Source organism: Trichechus manatus, unplaced genomic scaffold (genome assembly GCF_000243295.1).
Source record: "Trichechus manatus latirostris isolate Lorelei unplaced genomic scaffold, TriManLat1.0 scaffold00073, whole genome shotgun sequence".
NCBI classification, from domain to species: domain Eukaryota; kingdom Metazoa; phylum Chordata; class Mammalia; order Sirenia; family Trichechidae; genus Trichechus; species Trichechus manatus.
The window spans coordinates 6,200,913-6,217,802 of NW_004444009.1; the positions used below are offsets into that span (position 1 = coordinate 6,200,913).

The 16,890-nt window shown below is 41.6% G+C and overlaps 1 protein-coding gene across 1 annotated transcript in view; it reads right to left on the bottom strand.

Moving 5' to 3' along the window:
- Nucleotides 1-370: 370 nt before the first annotated feature.
- Nucleotides 371-16,890, bottom strand: part of CD101 (CD101 molecule) — a 25,725-nt gene continuing 9,205 nt past the window's right edge. The window contains exons 3-10 of the mRNA XM_023734834.1: nt 16,469-16,849; nt 14,739-15,155; nt 12,007-12,393; nt 8,991-9,374; nt 7,880-8,284; nt 4,164-4,574; nt 857-1,252; nt 371-757 (exon numbers count right to left, since the gene is read on the bottom strand). Of these exons, the coding sequence (XP_023590602.1) occupies nt 753-757; nt 857-1,252; nt 4,164-4,574; nt 7,880-8,284; nt 8,991-9,374; nt 12,007-12,393; nt 14,739-15,155; nt 16,469-16,849 (2,786 nt within the window). The 3' untranslated portion in view covers nt 371-752. The remainder of the gene's footprint in view (nt 758-856; nt 1,253-4,163; nt 4,575-7,879; nt 8,285-8,990; nt 9,375-12,006; nt 12,394-14,738; nt 15,156-16,468; nt 16,850-16,890) is intronic.

A 16,890-nucleotide genomic window follows, 5' to 3' on the forward strand; every position in this document is an offset into this window, starting at 1 on the left:
GGTCTGGCTGGAACAATTTTTGCTTTCATTAACAAATGCTTAATCAATGCCTAATATGTGCCTGGCACTGGGCTAAGCTGGAAGGATGCCCTCTCCTCCTTCACAGCCTCCTGTACCACGTCTTCCTGAAGTTGTGCACTCAGCTGAATAGTATGACCTTTCCATATAGAGAAGGATCACCCTTTGGCCAATAATCTACAAGTAGCTGCCTTCCTGGTGGAAGCCTATTAACAAGTCCTATCTGGAAACACTTCCTTCCTTGATGCCTTTCAAGGTGCAGTTAGAAGGGGTACACCAAATGACCATCACCATCAAAAGTCCTGGCAGTTTGTTGAGCACATAGAGAGACAAGAAGCTTGACACTTATTCATTGAAAAGGTTTTTGGACTCAGGGAGGATTTAGATGTAGCTGATTTTGGTTCAATCAAATGAAAATGTAAAGTAACTCTAGCAGTCTCTTTATCCCTCATTCAAACTGGTAGTCTCTTTATCCTTCATTCAAACTCCCACCTCAGATCAGCATTATGAGAATAGAGGGTCAGCCAAGAGATAAGGATGTCTGATTCACACATTATTTGGTTATTTGAAAGGATACAATGTTGATAGCTTTTTTCTTTGGAAGGAGAAGGAGAGAGCAAACCAGATGACCCTGACATTGAAATAGCTATGCCAAAGCCTCATGTAATGTTCAAATGATTTACTATTGAGACCAATGGCAAAGTCATCTTCCTTAGAGAGTCTTGAAATTGTCTTCAGCCTGCAGAAGGAGTAGAACATAGCTAAGAGGGAGAGCATAAGAGGAGAGCCAACGAGTCTCCTGACCAGTGAGCCAGGTGGCAGGTTAGCCCCTACTTACCTGAAGGCAGCACCATGAGCGCCATGTGCCATGACTCATCTGACGCTTGATTGACCCACTTGCTTGGGTTTCCATGTAGCTGCCATTCTGCCACCTTGCACCAGTACTTTCCAGCATCTTCCATCTCCACCCGATGGAGTTTTAGGACAAAGTCTGTAGGGGATGACCGGTAACAGTACAAGTGCTTACTGAGCCCCTCCTCACCATACTCGAGCAAGCCATCATGCCGCAGGTGCACCAACATTTTACTCCCAGAGCTTTCTCTGTTCCAGTACCACATGACTGAGAACAGAGAGGTCAAGCTGCCTGAATGCTCCAGGCTGCAGCGGATGGCCACCTCCCCATGCTCAGTGGCATTTCCTGTCCCGTCCACTTTGGAGACACGCACCTTACTTCCTAGGAAATAAGATGGCAGTAAGTTAGAGAAGAACCAGAGTTTCAGATTGGATACCTTCTCTAGAAAATCTACCAGTTCTCATTGGAGAGATCCCATCTTACATTCTTCAGACATCAAGTCCTTCATCTTTAAAACTTTTCCTTGATCCCTTGTCTTCCTTTCATATTTGCCCCCCAGATTCTCCTCTAGGAAACAACCTAGCCTCTTGTCTTATCTAATCTTACCTCTTACCTGTGGAACCCTCCCATTGAAAAACCCAAGCCAAACCCATTGCCGTCAAGTCGATTCCGACTCATAAGCGACCCGATAGGACAGAGTAGAACTGCTCTATAGGGTTTCCAAGCAGCAGCTGGTAGATTTGAACTGCCAACCTTTTGATCAGTAGCTGAGCTCTTAACCACTGCACCACCAGAGCTCCAGCCCAGATTTAAATGGGTCCTCTGCCTTGCTATTTTTACTTCTCCCTGGCTAACACCCACTCCTACTTTCCAAGGGACTACTCAAAACTTTCAGCACTCCCCTGAAGTTGCTTATTCGACCCCCGTCCCTCAATCTTAGCAAATCAGCATCCTCCCATACATCCAGATATCATCTAGGTATAGACATAAGGAAACAGGAGGCCATCTGGGAGACCAAACATTTTTATACAAGTGTTTGAATACCACTTAAGGAAACTGTTTAGTTATTGGATCAAATTTCTAAACAGATTCTGACATTTATTTTGTTGTTGTTGTTTTTTCCCTGCTAACCAGCAGGTGAGGACTTGGAAGGAAGGCCAGAGTAGTTATAAACAAAGAAATTACAGTGCGTGTTAATTTTTTTTCAGCTCCATTACAAACACATTTATTAAGCTATGTTTAAAAGAACAACTTTCTCTAATCTTGGATTCTTTTTTTAGTTACCATCTTTACTCTCTCCTTCCCTTCCTAGTGAAGCATGTGAAATATTAGTTTATATGATGCTGCCCTGGTTTCCTCACCTCAAATTACTCCCTACTTTATGGCAATCCAGCTTCCAACCCCATTACTATACTCTGGCAAATTTCCCCAGCAATTTCTCACCCCAAGGGACACTTCAGTCTTATTTGTCCTCTCTGTGGTTTTAATCACTGACATCCATTTTCTTCTTGAAATTCTCTCCTCTTTTGACCTCAGAGAAAATTTCCTTACTATAATCTGAGCAGTTCTTCTCACTACCTCCTCCTGGGACCTCTTCCTCAACTCACTCCAAACCCAGCCCACTCCTAACTTTTTAAAAAAAATTTTGGTAAAAATATACATAACAAAATGATCGCCATTTCAACATTTTACATGTACAACCCAGTGACATTAATTACTTTCATCATGTTGTGCAACCACAGATATCTTTGGCTTGACCAACCTGGTATTTCAAAAGAATTTGAATTTGTTGTGAATGTTCTCAAATAAGAAGATAACACCAAAAAAGATTGTAGGTATCTCTTGATATACTAAAAGATCTGACAGCACCAAGCCCGCATTTCTACACAGGAAGCACTGGCTTGAGCTAAGAAGTGGCTGTCCCCTTAACAGGGTCATGTACACTGCGAAGATATTGGCTTGGACAACTGGGGGACCACATTAAATGCCAGTCACACAGATGGAGAATACGGAAATATGATGAGTCATGTGGGATGGCAGAGATGATACATGCAATTTGGGACACCCTGAGTTTGAGGGTCGCAGGGGCATCCCAGTGGAAACGGACAGCAGACAGTTGGGTATAAAGGCCTGTGCTCAGGAGATTGGGGCTAACCATAAAGACTTAGAGTTATCACCCTGAAGGAGGTGGTTGAAACCAGGGGAGTGTTTAAGAAGTTCTGGGGAAAGCCAAGAACAAGAAGAAAAACAGGCCCAGGATCTATCCACATGCAACACCCACAGTTAGCAGGGAGAGGAAGAGGGGGCCTGAAGAACACAGAGAAGGGGGTCAGGGGGGCAGAAAGAGAACCTCATCCTGAACTACTTGTTTTGCACCTGCTGCTCCCTACAGACTGTGAGCTCTTCAAGGGCAAGAACTATGCCTTATATACCTTTGTATTCCCAGTGCCTAATACATAAACCCAAAAAACAAACCTGTTGCCCTCGAGTCGATTCCAACTCATAGCGACCCTATAGATAGTAATGTTCAATTATAATCTTGTTTTTTGATATTAAATTGAAAATAGAATTTTAAGTACCAAACCAGACCAACTTATTTGCATTGTGCTTTTGGATCTTGGCCAGTTCCTGTACCTTCACTGTGACATTCATTTAATTTTAATCAACATTGGAGGTGACCCAACTAACGCTGAGGGGCCTAATCAACCCTGCCCACATTTAGACAGCAGCACTCTTATGCCAATGCAAATGGATGGAACTTCTATTACATTTTTAAAGGTCTCCTGAGGAAGAAGAGATTCCCTCAGTAAGCCATTCCAACAGTTAACTACTCTTATTTGCCTTATGTTTAGGCAGCCAAATGTTGAAAAGCAATTTCTCCACACATCCCTACAGAGTCGTACAGTTTCTGTTCACAATGGGAGAAATATCCTTTGTTATTACTCTTTTTCTGCCAAATTACAGTAGAGCCCCACTGGAATGACACAGCTTGTTATTATAGAGATCTGAAGATACAATGCCCTGGGTAGCTGCAGAGTCTATGCTGCCATGGCTGATAAGCAAACAAAAGGGACCTTGTTCCCATCCTAGCTCCCCCAAACCTCTGATTGATTCACCTTAAGTGACCTCCCCTCATCTGGTGGGCTACCAGATCCTGCAGTCATTGCTCAGGTGGACACTACTCCTATGACTGTAGGTCATTTTTTTAAAATCACATAATCACTCCATAGAACAGCTGCTCAAGAGAGGATGGCAATCCTACAAGAGATGTGGGAGAATTCACAAGATTTACCTGTGGGCTTGAGTTTCAATTCTGTTGGTCCTGACTTCTCTCCTCCAAGCTTGTACCAAGTGCCATTTGTCAACAAGAGCCATTCCTCCACAGTGCAGTGATATTTGCCCTGATCTCCATCATCCACGTTCTGAATGTGCAGCTGAAACAAGTCCTGGGAAGCTTTCTCGGTGTAAAATTTTTGTTTTCTCCTTGGGGTGTGAAATTCATCCCCATATTTTACAACATTGGTTTGGTCCATTTCCAGGATCTTCAGCAAGGATGCATTAGCAGAAATGGGGGAAAAGTACCAAATAATGGCTAACTGAACATTTCCTGTGGACAGGGACAAGATGCTACATTCTATCTCAGCGTTGGAGTTGATGGAGAGCTCTTGGACTTGACTGCTTAGATTCACTTTTAGTTTGCTCTCTAAATGAAAAGAATGGAAACAGTTATGTTTGCTACTTGCTAGAAAATAGAATTTTAGGGTAGAAGGGACATTAGAGGTCAACTAGAGCAACACCTCTTACATCTATCATATATACGAATTCCCTCTACAGTGGCCCCACTAACTTCTCATTCAGCCTTTGAGCAACTCACTGTCTGACCAAGCAGCCCATCCCATCTTTGGACAGTTCCGCCACTAGAGAATTCTTTCTCATATTGAGTTGAATTTGATCTCTCCATAACTTCTATCCATTGGTCCTAGTTCTACTCTGTGTGTGTGTGAGGAGGGGCATACAGAAAAGCCCAGTCCCTTTTCTAAATAATAATCCCTCAGTATTTAAGCACCGACATTCTGTAGCATCTCATGTTTCAAACTGAGAGAAAGCAGCCCTATCAATGCTTTGTCTGTGCATTCACTATCTAGAGTATTTCTGGATTCACAGTTTGCCAAAGTCTAGTCATATCTGCCTTAAATGTGGGCAAACAAAAGGAAGTTGTATGTGGGCCATTAATATTGTATGTCTCCTTGTAACTACTCAATGGTGGGAACATCATATGGATATGGAGTAACTATCCTTTAACTCCAGCAGCTTTTCTGCTTTGTCAGAAAGATGAGTGATAAAAGTTACCTCTAAATCTTATTCTAACTTCTTGCTTACACCACTGATTCTATTTTCATAACTGCATATTGATGTTGTCAGTAGGTCCCTTTACTCTTCAACAGACATTGACTAAGCACCTCCTATGCTATGTAGCAGACTGTTCCAGGCTCTGTGGATACCTCTCCTCTACAGGCTCACAGAAGAGAGGGAGAGACAAGTACAGGGACAGATGTTAGAGATGACAGCACAGTGTCACGCGTGCAGGATAGAGGTATGCAGAAGTGACTAACAGAGCACACAGGAAGATGATCTAACCCAAATATGGGAGTGAGGGGAGACTTCTGGGAAGAGGTTACTCTGAGCCAAATCTTAAGGGTTAATAGGAATTAGACTGATAAAGAAGGGATTAAGAAATTACAGGATATAAAAAAAAAAAAAAACTGAACGAAGACTTTGCAAGTGAGAGAGAACATGGAGTTTGAGGAACTGCAAGTAGTTCAGTGTGACTGGAGCTTAAATTCAAGATGGAAAGTAGAAGAGATGATACTGCAGAAAGACATAAAGGTACTAGATTTTAAAGGAACTTGCATACCATGCTATGGGAATTTGGACATGAGGTGGACGTGGAGGCTGAGAGAAAAGGAGGAGTTGCGGATGACTCGGGTTTCCAACTTGGGTCACTGGTGGATGGTGGGAACATAAGGAATAACGGAGGAGGAGTAGATTTGCAAGGATAATAATGATGGGTTCGTGTTTTGCATGTTGAGGGTAGACATATCTCAGAAACAGTTGGATATAAATGAGTCTGGACATCAGAAGAGAAGTGTTTGTGGGATAAATGGATTTAGGAATTGTTGGCATACAAATTGTATAACACAGAATGAGAAGAGAGCAAACTGAGGATGAAACCCAAAGGAACAGTTTTCTTCAAAGAATGAATCAGTGGAGAAGGAGAATTCTGTAAAAGAGAAGTAGAAAGAGTAATCAGAGTAGTAGCAAGAAAATCTTGTGTCATGGGGACCAAGGAAAAAAGAAGTTTCAAGAAGAAAGGATTGGGTCGATAATTTCATAATGCCACAGAAAGGATAAGTAAGTTAAGGCATTAATCAGCAAGGAGATCATTACTGTTCCCAAAAATATTGCTCAGCAGCAGAGAGAATAATAATGGTGCCATGTTTGTGCATCTGGTCAGTGTGTCAGGCACTGTACTAGGCACGATATACATGTCACCAGCTTTAAATTGCACATTAGCAATTAAATGTGAGGTAGCTTGAAGAAATTAAGTAACTTGTCCAAAGCCATGCTACTATCAAGTAGTTAGTAGATCTAAATAACTTCAAAATCCCTTGAAAACTCTACCTGTTCTAGGAGAAAACAAGTTATAAGAGGAAAAAAAAAAAAGGACACATTAGAAGTCTGGTCAGGTTGTGTCTTAGTTAATCTATTACCAGTTGACGAGGTAGACTACATTTGACTATAATCGTGAATTCTCTGACTCTTATACATTAACACATTAAAAATAAGTAGATAATGTATTCTAATGGCATTTACATTATCCATACCACTAAGGGAGCCATTCCAAATGTTTAATAACTGGTAAGGCATGGGCCACAACCAATCAGAAAGGATGCCTTACCACTGTAACTGGGTCCCAGAGGCCACCTGCTGTGCCACATGTTACCCTTTGGTTGCTGGGTTGTGGGGACTTATGGGAAGATAGGAAAGGGATACAGAGCAACAGTTACTACTAACCAGTGTGGAAGTATTTGAATATTTTAACAACCAGTAAGGTCATGGTGCAGTTGAGTGCTTGGCTGCTAACCAAAATGTTGGCAGTTTGAACCCATCCAATGGTTCTGCTGGAGAAAGTCCTGGCAATCTGCTTCCATAAAGATTATAATGAAGAAAACCCTATAGGGTCACTATGAGTCAAAACTGACATGGCAGCGCTTAACAACATGGCTGTTCCATGCGTTTTAATTTAATGTTAGCCAGGATGTTGTTGTTGTTAGGTGCCATTGAGTCGGTTCTGACTCCTAGTGACCCTATGTACAACAGAACAAAACACTGCCTGGTCCTGCGCCATTCTCACAATCATTGCTATGTTTGAACCCATTGTTGCAGTCCCTGTGTCAATCCATCTTGTTGAGTGCCTTCCTGTTTTTTGCTGACCCTCTACTTTACCAAGCATGACGTCCTTCTCCAGGGATTGGTCCCTCCTGATAACATGTCCAAAGTACGTGAGACAAAGTCAAAGTCTCACCATCTTTGCTTGTAAGGAGCATTCTGCGTATACCGCTCCCAAGACAGATTTGGTGTTTGTGAGCCAGGATACCACTCACCATATGGTGCTTACTTATATAGTACAAACATGGGGAGAAGTTATTTTATGTCTTATTTCTGTAACTTACCCCAAAGGAGAGGATGTTAACCAAAAAGACTCAGTTGCCATCGAATTGATTTTGACTCATGGTAACCCCATGTGTGTCAGAGAAGAACTGTGCTCCATAGGGTTTTCAATGGTTTTTGGGGAAGTAGATTGCCAGGCCTTTCTTACAAGGTACCTTTGGGTAGACTTGAACCTCCAACCTTTTGCCTAATAGCCGAATGCTTTAACTGTCTGCACCATGCAGAGATTCCAACAACCACAACAAATAGTAGGGTTTGATTTCAAGTGGTGCTTACTTGGTAAAGTGATGGCTATCCTCAACGGGTGAGAGATGGCAGTAGCCTTTGGAGGGCTATTTGTGTGTAGGGAATTTCTGTCATAAACTTCCACTTTACACTGGTACGTTCCTGCCTCTTCCTGTGCGGCATCATGGATGAAGAGTTGAGAACGAAATGGAGACTGTGAAACCTTCGTCTTCTTTTGGAACTGGGATAGGAAGTTCCCCCATTCAATGGCACCATTATGAGTGATTCGAATAAGCTGATGAAAGACTTGAGACCCAGCCGGTTGGAACTGCCATGTCAAGGTGAGTGGTACCTTAAGATCAGAGTAACCAGCACTCACTATGCAGGATAGGTCAAAGGTGTCGGCTAATTTCACTTGGGGTTGACGGCTCATCAGAATCACTTGTAAACTTGATTCTGCAGGCAGAAGTGCAAAACACAATTTCTAATACGTTTACCAAATCAGAGTACAGTACTTCTGAGTTTTCCTACTCGCCACCTCTTCACAGTGAACCATGCATTCATACATTTGGATTATCATTTATTTTGGGGTAGAAGCTAATTCACAGTACAGTCTGTCCTGAATTCTGACCTCAGTTTTCCAAAGCTGACCCTCTCCTAAGACCGCTCTCAGCAGAGACAACAAATAGGCAGTGTTTCTGCAGTCTGCTGCTTGGACAGCTGCTGCTGAGTGGGTGGAGCACTCCCCAGCCCTAGTAGTCTGGCCTCCTTTCCTCACCCCCACTCAGGCCCTCAGTGTCAGATTCTCTTGCATATGCTAGAAGAGATTCTGCATCCCAGGGCTGCAGCCGTCAAAAGCCAGAATGAGGAAGCCTTAGCAACCAAACCAACTGGCCATATCCCTCCTATAAATCGACTCCAATTTAAAGGATTTTGTTTTCAGCCTGAACAACAATGTACAAGTTGTATTCTAAAGGTGAGCTTTCTAAAGATGAATAAACTTTAGAGATTAATTGGCAGATACAGTAGCCAGAGACTGCTTTGTGTCCTGGGGCACACATACCACTGCGGGAATCAGGATGACACACAACCAAATCAGAGTTCCACTGCAAAATGAGGTGACTGGTATACAAGTTCAGAAAAGGATTTCTTTGACACTTACCCAAAGATTTTACAGTGACCGAAATCTTCTGAGTCCAGCTGAGATCTCTGACCTGGCTCCGGGTCCTCTCAGACACTCTGCACTCGTAAGTCCCTCTGTCAGTGATGGCAATGGAAGTGATGTCCAGCTGGAAGGTAGCCCAGTCCACCTTCTCCAGCCTTATGCTGCTGTGGTTACTGGGTCCCCCATAGGAGGGACCCAACCGCATGGTGCCATCCTGCCCCATGCCAGCCACGAACTCTGGCTGTGTCTGGTCCAGTGGGAAGTGCCACCAGCTCACTGACAGAGGACTTTCAGTTCCATCTGCCTTGCAGAGGAGGGTTAGTGCCTCTCCTTCCCACACCGCCTGTTGCTTGTTCTTGGTAGATACACTCACACTTCTTGCTGCAGGTTACAGATTTGAGGAGAAAAAACTGTTTCAAGTAAATGAAAATTTTTTCTAAAATACAGTGAAATCTCATTAATTAGGACTTGACTAGTTGGTGACAAATCAGATCAAGCCATTACCTATGCACCACCCTCAGAAAAAAGATTCATTCAACACTTAAATAGTGAAAACAAGATAGCAGAAAATAAGATCAGGAGAGTCAAATTATACTTAATTTGTAGTCTGCAGTTATTTTTATCTATTTGTTAAATCAACCCCTAAGAACATGTAGTTGGGAAAATATTTGGTAATATTTCATCAGATTAACTAGGGTGGGTGTATGAACCCGAAAATAACAAAGCTGTATTTATTTAAAATTTTAGTTCTTTAGAAGTGAAACTTTCACAATTCAAAATGAACTTCCTCCTCCTCCTTGCCTTTCCTTAATCAATTCTAATTAGTATGTATTTAGAATAGGGGAGGAACTTTGTTCAATAGCTCTCTGTTCATAACACTACTATGAAAAACAATTACTTGGGAGATATATATATATATATCACACACACATATATATATTTATATATGTTGTTGTTAGGTGTCATCGTGTCAGTTCCTACTCAGCGACCCTACAGGACAGAGTAGAACTGCTCCATAGGGTTTCCAAGGAGCAGCTGGTGGATTTAAACTGCCAGCCTTCTGGTTAGCAGATGAGCTCTTTGCCACTACACCACCAGGGCTCCAAAACCCATCGGCTAACCACAAACGCTTAACCACTGGGCCACCAAGGCCGCACTGTTTCGTATATACATTGACATAATTTACAAACACAGAATGGAGTTTAATGTCCACGAATAGGTTAAAAAATTTAGCAAAATCTGCTTCCAATTTTTAGATGGTAAAGGCATGATTATACTTTAAAAAATAAGTTAAAAACAGATTCACACAACTGAAGTTTAGACATTAGAGGAAAAATTATTACTCATTCTCACCATGTAAACATAACCATTATGTTTAGTCTCAACTAATATCTTTTTTTTCTTTTTTTTTAAGATGAGGTTTTTTTCAGTTCAATGTGGTCCTTACTGCCTCCTGGTAAGAAGTAATGATGGTAGTGAGTACCACCTTCGGATAAAATATTCATCGAATAATGGAATGATAAAACTCTGCTCATACTTCAAGTAATGCTTTGACTTTCAAAACAGAATTCTAATAAAGGATCCATAATAAATTTGCTAGCAACTTTTCCTGTTTTTACATATTAGACCTAGTTTGGACTCCAGCCTACACAAAGATCTATTTTGAGCTTTGGAAGTTGACCCTACTGATAGGTTTGTGACCTCTGCACCATGAGAAATGCCACTGGATCCCTTTGGCAAAAATTCCCACCTATTGTGATTAAGAAAATTGGCAGATATGTTACAGGGAAGATTGAGACACATGAAGCAGAGATGTAGCACTGTGTAAATATATAAACCCACGCACACAGTTTTTCCTGAATCGTAGAAAGTTGAACCAAATATTTAGTGTGAAATCTAACACCATCACACTTCTGGTAGCACTCTAGGCTAATACTTGTGTGTCTTCGTTCCTGGCAAATGGGGTGACGGAGACGAACATGAAAGGGAAACTGATCTTCAGAGATGCCTCCAGCAAGGAAGCATAACAAAGGATTCTTTTAGTTTAGTTTTTCTTTTTCTTTCTTTCTTTCTTTTTTTTGCTTTTGGGCAAAAAAATCCTGATAGACTTTGAATTTAACACCCAGCCCAGATAATCCTAATTATTAGTTGTGGGTTGGTTTGTTTTCTGCCTACACAAAAAGCACTATTATTCAAATGTATTTAAGGTCAACCAAACTTAATCAACTAAAGGAGAGCCGACGGGCTTTCCCACTTTCGTGCACACGGAAGCTCAGAACCATTTTGGACAGGCATCTCACCACCTCACGGCAAAATTCAGAGAACAGAAGTCTACCCATTATCATTTACCTCTTAATTTCTTACTCTGAGTCATACTTCGAGGCAGAATTATGAATAAATATCATTCCCCATATTAGGTTAAGATAATAAGGTTTTAACAAAAGGCAATTAAGAGATGCCAGCCCAGTCCCGAAGGAGTAATGTAGGTGTTTATTCCCCAGGAAGTGGGGCAAAGTAGCAAAATAGCTCTTTTTCTTAACCTACCCATATATACACAAAAAAGAAGATAGTTTCATTAATATAGTTGTTCTCTGCTTTAAGAGAAACCCAATGTATAAAAATTAGAACTAATAACAAATATATAAAATCAAAGAATTTAAGACAGCAGGAAGGGACTTAGGGACCATCTAATTGTGTGCCCACCATTTTGCAGATAAGGAAATTGAGATTTCAAGTGTGCCCATGGTCACGGCCAATTAATAGCTCAGGAATAGGACTCAAGCCTCCAGACTATGAGTTTGGGTGCTTTCCCTTTACTCCACTTCACCTCAGATATGATCTAATGGACACTCAACAATTCAGGAAGACCTTTACTCCACTTCACCTCAGATATGATCTAATGGACACTCAACAATTCAGGAAGACCTCCACTATGTCCAAGAAGGCATTCTGTACTGACAGAGGAGGGGATCTGAAAGCAGCCCAGTGCGTGTCTGGTCCCAGCTTCACATACCTGCAGGCTTCCTCAGGTGCACATGGCTGTCTGGTGACTGCTTCTTCTGTAGCACCTGCCAGGAGCCCATCCGAGCTCTCACCATCTCTGCTACCTCACATCTGTAGGTGCCTTCATCCTCTGGGCCCGCGGAGAAGATCTTCAGAGAGAAAGCCTTAGGGCTTAACTTTGAAACCTGCAGCTGTCCTTGACTTGCTCTTTCTTTGTAGCCTTTCTCCAGGCCCAGTACCCCATCGGCATTAACGCTGGCAATTTCAATATCATTGAGGAACCAAACGCCCTGATGCTGGAGGTCCTGGCTGCTGCCCACCACCAGGCAGACCAGTTCTAAAGGTTTCCCTTCAGCAAACGTGCTTTCAGCTGTCATGTTAACTTGAAAATTTCTCACTGGGAAACAAAAGCAAGGCAGACATTTAGAGGGGCCACTTCATCTGTCCTTTCAGTAACGGAGAGAAATGATACCTCCTGTAAAGATACCACAGGGGATCACATTTCATGTGTGAGTGGAATTCAGTTCTGATGTGGCAGGTAAGCCAAAACAAATGCAGAGTCAAAAATGACCCTGGTTATTCCTTAAATTACCCAGAAAGGACAGCATATGTTGCTTTCTGAATGCAACCCTAATAAGCAACATATATGTGTAAAGTATAGTAAAGTATATAGTGATGCATAGGTTTTAATTAAAAAATATATAAAATGCTTTGCACTATGTTAAATAGCTTAAACTGAGATTTCTTGCACTTTTTTGGCTGAGAATATTCAGTGGAATTTTCCTAAGTGAAAAGCACATGTCCTGACAGTATGAAGTCAAAGAGCATGCATAAGATAGCCATCAATGGGTACGAAGTATTTCTATCCAAATAGTTGGATAATAATGATGCCTCTACTATAGATCAATAGCTTTGAATTTTTCTTAGGGTAACAGTGTAATGTTATGTAAAGTAAATGATTCTTGACCCCTCTCTGGGGAACCAAGGTATGTACATTTTCATAATGTTATGCTAGTCAAACAGCCAAAGTCTGTTGGGCTGCTGATACGACAAATCAACTAGTTAAGAAGTGAAAGAAATCACTAAAAATATGGGTTTTTTTCCTGTAAATAAGTAGATTGTTTTTATTGTTTGAGTGATCGATTTTTGTCTCATTGTGAGTTAATTTGCTGTCTTCATCAAAATCTTGGAATTACAGATGATATAGACGTAGTCTCTGACTTATGACGAGGTTCTGTTCTGATGACTCCATTGTAAACCAGTTCTGACATAAGTCGAATATCTCTTTTTTTTTTTTTTTTTAGTTTTAGTAAATTATTAACAGTGAACATCTTCGAGTGAACATCTAAGAATGATAACATCAGCAAATTATGTGCTCAACATTGTATGTAGTACATACTACTAACGATAAGATGTACAAGAAAGAAAAAAAGGATGGTTGTAAGCGTGGCTTGTTGTAACTCAAACACATTGTAAGGGAATACCTGAACACCAAAATATGAATTAATAAAGCATAACTTAAGAAAATGTTTAAAAAGCACATTAACATGCCTAAATAGGATGCATTGAATATAACTTGGCCACTGGAGGCCAAAAGGACAATTTTTTTTAACAGAACAGAGTACTCTTAAAGAAAACTTCCATGATCCACCACATGTATGCATTTAGCAATCCCTTCCTACTGGACCAAAGCATATAGAGTGTCACACTAGGAATTACAGCCAAGGCCTTTCTGTTCGCATTGATGAAAATGCTAATGAATTGTGAAGAGCGGTACCATACCAAGGTGGACAAGGTGTCAAGTGGGAGGAAATACTAGCATGGACAAAGACAAGACTTCATGCAAGAAACTTGAGCTCTTTTGAGGCCCAAGTGTCTCTGTGATGAGTTGGCTTTGGAGAGAGAAGGCCTGGGCTTTGAATGTCTGCTCCTCCTCTCACCAGCTGGGTGAGCTTACGCAGAGCACCTAGTATATCTGAGGCTCAGGTTCTTATTTCAAGTAGTAGGAGAGTTGACTAATTGCTTCCCAAGGTGGCTATTAGACAATATGGATAAAGCACTTATACAAAACCTGGCCAGAATGGTAACAAAACTCATATCCGTGACTGCCTTGTGAGATCAATCTAACCATTTAGTAGATCTTATCTCATATAACCACCACCCATCTGTCAGTTTGTCATACTGTGGTAGCTTGCATGTTGCTATGATGCTGGAAGTTATGCCACCGATATTTCAAATACCAGCAGGGTTACCCATGGTGGACAGGTTTCAGCAGAGCTTCCAGACTAAGACAGACTAGAAGGAAAGGCCTGGTGATCTACTTCTGAAAATCAGTCAGGGAAAACCCTATGGAGCACAACAAAATATTGTTGATAGAGTGCTGGAGGATGAACCCTCTGGGTTGGAAGTCACTCAAAATACACAGTGGCCACAACAATGGATTCGAGCATACCAACAATCATGAAGGTGTGCAGAACCAGGCAATGCTTCATTCCATTGCGCGTGGAGCCGCCATGAGTCAGATCCAACTCGAGGGCAACTAACAACAACATTCCATATAAAACCTCTCATAGACGGAGCCCAAATTGAAGGTCTTTCTTCTCAGTTATACTTTCAACATGGTGAAAACAAAATTTACTCAAACTTTCTACGTAAGTTTTTTAGAGATTAGAAAAAACTAAATGATATCCCATAAATACCCAGTTATCAGTGTATTAATGAGTTTCCTGAGAAGACAATTACCTTCAGGCTGGACCCTCAGTGTTGTTTGATCTGTCTGCTTTTTAGTGATGAAAGCCCAGGTTTTATCTGGATCCTGAATCCATTCCATTGCCTCACAGAACAGCTGGCCTTGATCTGAGGGCTGGAGTCTCCCTATGGACAGTCTGAAGGAAGTAACCCCAAGCTTGTCGAGCCGCACATCACTTGCTGCAAATCTCTCTGTGTACGAAGGCCCAGGGATCAACATGAAATCTCTGGAGAGGGAAATAATCTTCGTGGCTTGGCTTCTTCCTCCCTCCTGCATCACGTACCAGGTAACAGAGAGGTGGGTATGTTGAGCTGTGGCTTTGAATACCTCACACATCAGTTCTAATGGCTCACCTTCCTCCTTATTCAGAGTCTGGGAACTCATGGTGGCAGAGAGAGTATCTGGAATAACTGGAAACAAAGGGATGATGATCATCTGACCTGCACAGTATTTATCAGACTAGCCTCTTTAGTTGAAGATGGTGCCTTGACCCACCATCTGTAAAGCGTATACTTTGAGTTGGTTTTCCATTAGCCATATGTTTTCCCTATCCAGTAGAAACACTGGCATCTATGTACAGTCTATGGAACTTGGCAAAGCTAATGGCTCACTGATGTATTGACCCTGACTTTGCTTCATTAGCATATACTGTAACCAATTTAGTTAATCAGACATAGAGTATTTAAAACTGAAAAGTACTAGGAGCTAGAAGACCTAGATTCTGATCCTAAATCTGTCCCTGTTGGACTATATGAACTTGGGAAAGTCACTTAAAATTCCTGGGCCTTACCCTGCTCCTTTATAAAATAAAGTTCTGAAATAATCTGCTATGATCTATTATTCATAGCCAAAACGCAATCTTTACCAAAGGTTTGGAAACCATTCTACTTCCCTACCATTCTTTCCTTCTTCCTCCAGTGAAATTGCAAAGCCTGTTCTTATGTTAAAGCAATGCTTCAATGGACTTTTATAGAAGACCTACTCAGTGTTAGCCACCATGCTAGGAACAGAGAAAAGCTTTCTTTTCTCAAGGAGCTCAGGGTCCTCAGGAGAGAGGTATAAACAGTTACCACATAACTGGGTGAGTGCCAATAATAGCAATATTAATGGGGCATCAAAAGGAAACAAAGGTGGGAATACCACACAAGGCAGTCAGGACAGGTTCCACAGAAGAGGTAATATCTGAGCTGGATCCTGAAGTACATGTAGGAGTTTGCTAAGCTGAACAAGGACTGATAGCTATTCCAAATAAAGGGATAGAATGACATTTGCAAGGACCATGGTTCTTTCCTCATAGGTAAATATGCTACAGCAAGGTTGTGTGAGAATAATCAGTTCCAAGTTAATGACCTGTCACCTGTGATATCAATACCAGGTCTCTTATCAAGTCAATGTTCAGTCCCCAAGAAGACGCATAACGTGGGGAGAACTCTCAAAGCTTTGTCTAATGCTGTTAAACTATGCATGTCTGGGGACAAGGTGTTAGAAGACTACACTCTATCTAAAATTTCATGGTAAAGATGATTGGTGAAAATGACATGACAGTTTTAGATAATATGAGCTATCTGTTTATGACAAATCTCTAAAATATCCACAGGGATATATGGGCTCTTTTGCTAAAGCAAATGGAACAATATAAAGTCATGTCACATTGCAAGGCATTGTAATGGTGGCGGCTCTGGCTTCTCAGGAGCTGGTTAGCAGAAAAGGGCAAATGGCTTACCAGTCAGATAAGTCTTCGCACTGTAACTTCCAAAGTATTTTCCATCAGTGTTTGGTGTGTGACACTCGTACTCGCCGGCATCCTCCATCTGGAGCTTGGAAATGTGTAACAAGACTGAGTTGCCCTGGAGCCTCTCCACATAGATTTCCCGGCTTCGCACTCGCTGTGTATACAGTGCGTAGGAGAAGCTGCTATCCTTGGTGCTAACAATCTGGATTTCCCGTTCTGGGGCTGTCGGCAGGTAAATAGACCACTGGAAGTGCTGCTCAGAAGGACCCTGGTGACCAGTCACATTGCAGCCAATGCTGACAGGGTAACCTTCAGCTCTAAACAGTGGTCCTTTCTGAACTGTTACTTCTCTCTGGCCAATGCTGAGCTTAGCTTGTATGTAGGAGAAAGAAAGGGGAATAAAAATAGATTAG